A 4,736-nucleotide genomic window follows, 5' to 3' on the forward strand; every position below is an offset into this window, starting at 1 on the left:
ACTATACTATAAGATTTTGGTATTTAGTAAATGATATTATATTTATAATATAAATAATATAATATATTATTTTATTTTTAACTCTTATTTTTTATATTTGAATAAAAGAATATTTATTTTCAAGGAAATCATTGTTTTATACCAATGATCGATCACCATTGGTTACCAAAACGGAAGCTTTGAAGACGTTAATAAGTTTGCTTGGGGAACAATGGCTTGGTGGAATGATTAACGTTAAAAGTTGGACGAATGAATGGTTATTGCAAGGATCGTTACTATATTTTCAACATTTGCTTATTGATGAGGCAAGGAATTTAATTAATTATTATTAGTTCATATTCTTTTTCTTTTTTTCTTTTTTTAAATTATTATTATCTATTAAGAGAGAGTATCATACGAAAGGGTTTTTCAAAATTATTTCATTTAATATATAATATTTATTATAATATTAAATAATATTTTTTAATTTTATTTAGTGTCATGAATATATTAAAACATTAAAACCCAAAACAACTCTGTTGCATAATTACAAAATATACTTTACTTAAATCCAATTGCATATTTTTAATTCTTGCATTTATTTAATACTCGTTAAACAATTAACACGATGTATAATAAAACGTTTAATTTTAAACGATAATAATTATTAATAACATATGAAAAATGAAAAAAAGTAAAGTAGACTTAACGTAAATAATAAAAAACACCATAGATCATTTATCATATTTATTTTGTGAATTAGAAAATCAATTAATTTTATTCTTTTCTCTTTTTGTTTTTAAAAAAAGAGACATTTTCATGAGATACAACTTTCAGATAGATTCGTCATTGGAATTTGCTCATTCGTTCGTAGCCGATATTCAAACGAAAGAGATGGAATTTGATGGTTATAGTTCGTCAAGGCCATTTACAATCAAAATTAATCCACTTCGCATGATCTCAATTAAGGAACGTAATAGGAGAGGTAAAATATTATTTTGTTTCATTACAATAAGATGAATTTTTTTTTTTTTTTCAGACACGCAAACTCTTCTTTACTTCTCCCCCTCCTCTTCCCCCTCTCCCTCCTCCTAAAGGATAAAAAATTTTGTTTTTCCTACCTTTTCGATTGCTTCTTTTATAGGAGCATGTCTGATTCGCATGTTGCATGGTGCAATAAACAATGATACTGCCTTTAGGATCATCTACAAGAACTTCTTAACAAGGTGGTGGGTATATTAATAATTATAGGAGATAAATACATTATTTATATATTATAAATAAATTTTGTAATTTATTTTTCATTTGATTAATATTTTGATTTCTATAATATGTTTTTTTTTTTTAAACATCAAATCATTTATATATTGATCAGTATTATTTTTTTCAATAATTAATATTAATATTATTAATATTGCGTGTTAGAATTGTTTTTGTGATTATTAAATAAATTAATTAGGAATAATAGAAATTTATATGCACGTTTTTTCGAATATTTCACACACACAAAAGTTAAATTTGATTAAATAGAAAATAAATATTAAAAATGTTTATTAATTAATAACAATTTATTAGTACAATTATTAATAAATTGATTAATATAATATTACATATTTTTTTGTTGATAATTATAATATAATCGTGAAATTGTTTATAACACAAAAAGAAATGTATATTTTCTTAGGATTTATTATTATACCAATTTTCATATTTCACATTTTAGCCAAAATGAAAGTATAGATGCGACAGAATTTTGGAATTTTATGAACGAACAAACGAGATACTTTTCGACAAAATTATTATTCCAAAATATGATTGACAGTTGGATTACTCAAGGTGGTTATCCTCTCGTAAATGTTTCGAGGAATTATGCAGAAAAAACTGCCATCGTCAGACAGGTTTTGAATATTTTTTATTAGTTCAATGATTATTTCACTTTAGGTTTTTTTTTTCTTTCCATTATTATACATTAATATATCATCCACCCCCCCACTGCCCTTCCTGTATAAATAATTTTCTTTTCTTTTTATTTTTGTTCAGAAAAAATTCACTTACGATGAACCAACGAAGGAAAGAAATGATTTATGGGATATACCATTAACTTATGTTGAAGTTAATGACGATTGGTCTAATCCTAAAAAAATGTGGTTACTCAAACACGATAAAGAACAAATTATTCGAAACATTAGTATGATAAAGGATAAACAAAATGAAATTAATTGGATTTTAGTAAACGTCAACAAAACTGGTAATTCAAATAATAATTACGAATAAAAATTTATAATTTAATTGATAATCACATTCGTTAATTATAATATAATAATCATAATTGTATATAATTCATTAATAATAATTATTAATTATAATTTATGAATATAATATATAATTCATAAATAATTATTTAAATACTTATTGAATGTGTTTTATTTTTTATTAACAAAAGGTTACTACCGCGTGAATTACGATGAAAAAAATTGGGAACTATTGGCAAAGGGTTTGGAAAAAAATCCCGAAGATTTTCCAACGGAGACAAGGGCGTCCCTCGTTGATGACGTATTTGCGTTGGCAGCAGTTGGCTTTTCGAAATACGAGACGGCTTTTGGGTTTATTAAATATATGCAAATGAAGGAGAGACATTACGGAACGTGGAACGTTTTAACTCGTCACGTCTTTAAATTAAATAACATTCTTTACGAGAGCTCCGTTTTAATAGATTTTCAGGTACCGACGTTAAATTAAAAAGGTATAATAGGATAGGATGTAAAATCTATGATTAAAATTATCACGTATTTTTTGATATTTTATTATTTATTTATATTTATTTATTTAATTTTATTATCTTCTCGTGCTCGTAATTCAAATTTTGTCATTTTATTGTTATTAAATAGAATCTAATCACTGTATAGTTAATTTTAATTTTGAAAAAAGTTTGAGTATAATGATTTAGGGATTGAGTATTATTGTATTATTATATTAGCATACTTTTGTTTTTCTTATTTCATACGAATAACGCGAAATTTTCTTTACCTGATATTTATTCGTTTGGTTTTTTTTTCTGTTTTTTCTTTTCCAGGAATTTATGCAAAAATTTATCACACCGTTGTACAACGAGGTAGGAAATAATATTTTGGAAGGATCACCATTGACATTGGTTGCCATTAAATTGGCATGCATTTCGGAATATTTTAAATGCATCGATTGGGCTAAACAATGTTTTATTCAATTGAAGACGAATCCTAATTTCAAACACACGTAATATATATATATATATATTTCATTATTATTATTATAATATTAAAACATGTATGTTAAAATAATCGTGGTGCTTGTAAAAAAGATTAATATTATTTTCTAGACTTTTTTTTTTATGTTTTTTTCTTGCAATTATATAAACAATTATGCCAATTTTTGAATATTTTTCTGATTGAATCGTCATATTGAATTTTCTAACCTATAAATGAAAGATTTGTGTATTAATCGAAATAAAATTATTTTAGAATTCCTATGTATATTCGTCGAACGTTATATTGTACCATAGCAAAGCATGGTGGTCTGGAAGAATGGAATTATATTTATCAGAAAGCAAAAAGTAGTATGAAAACAGAAGAAAAATATAATTTATTATCTTCATTCGGTTGTTTTCAAATGCCAGGAATCCTGCAATCGTAAGTAAAGTATAATATAATTATAAATAATAATAAATACACATTGTTATATATATATAAATTTTAATATTATTTATTAGAAATATTGATTTACAAGATTTCAATTATATATACATATTTTTCTTGTTGTTTTTTTTATTGAAGCATCATCGATGAGATTCTTCAGGATGATATATACAATACTGATGAAATATGTATGATATTAAAATCATTTTCAATGAATCCAATTGCATCTAAAATAACATATAAATTTATTATTAATAATTGGAAGAATATTACCGATAGGTATTTGAAATATTTTTCTACTTATATATATATTTTTTTTTTCATTTAAAACTCTTTGAGGCACGCAGGTATTCAAAAGTGTACCACCATCCTATAATAACAAAAAGAACTTGATGAAATTTTTTATTATGTCATTCTTTTATCAATTAAAAAAATAAATACAATTTAGTGCAATTTATGATAAAAAAAAATCAAAATTAGTTTTTACAAATTTCGTAGACCTCAAAGGGTTTAATAAGTAACCTTTTTTTATTTCTTCAAATTTAACAATTTAATTTATTATATAATTGCATTTGTTTCTTTTTAAGGTATTATGATAATTATAAGGTAATGAAATCATTTATCATAGCAATGAAAAATGCTATTACCAACGGACAGGATTTGATGGACGTACGTGTAAAAAAAAATTTTGTTGTTCTTCTCTTTTATTTAAATAACTTATATTATAATTATATTAACAATTATTATAATAATTAATTTTATTATTATTATCTATATATTTATTTTATGATTTGCAGCTTCATACTTTTTGGGAAAACAATTATGAATCCATTAAGACTGTTAAATATGCTGCCGCATTGGTAGAATCTAAATCGAATTTTGCAATATCGTTGATTAACAATTATTCCGACGATATAAAAAAATGGTTGAAGAATCATAACAATGATTCCGGTGTTTAATCGTAAGTTATTAAAGTTGACAAAGTAGAAAAACAACAACAAAAAAAAAGTAATATAATAAATAATATATTTGTGAGACGAATATTTTTTAATTTATACTTTTTTTTTTTCTTTTTTTTTTTTTTTT

General features: G+C 23.4%; 1 protein-coding gene across 1 annotated transcript; it reads left to right on the top strand.

Annotated features, from left to right (window-relative positions):
• Nucleotides 1-127: 127 nt before the first annotated feature.
• LOC106792416 (thyrotropin-releasing hormone-degrading ectoenzyme-like) lies at nucleotides 128-4,691 on the top strand. Its single transcript, XM_014758832.1, has 11 exons — nucleotides 128-305; nucleotides 817-964; nucleotides 1,124-1,208; nucleotides 1,703-1,877; nucleotides 2,020-2,227; nucleotides 2,423-2,700; nucleotides 3,053-3,231; nucleotides 3,477-3,644; nucleotides 3,789-3,929; nucleotides 4,238-4,319; nucleotides 4,448-4,691. Exons 1-11 carry the CDS (start codon nucleotides 225-227, stop codon nucleotides 4,607-4,609), a joined length of 1,707 nt encoding a protein of 568 aa, XP_014614318.1. The 5' UTR covers nucleotides 128-224; the 3' UTR covers nucleotides 4,610-4,691.
• Nucleotides 4,692-4,736: the final 45 nt, after the last annotated feature.

Source organism: Polistes canadensis, unplaced genomic scaffold (assembly GCF_001313835.1).
Source record: "Polistes canadensis isolate GaletaPanama2010 unplaced genomic scaffold, ASM131383v1 scaffold_426, whole genome shotgun sequence".
Lineage (NCBI taxonomy): Eukaryota > Metazoa > Arthropoda > Insecta > Hymenoptera > Vespidae > Polistes > Polistes canadensis.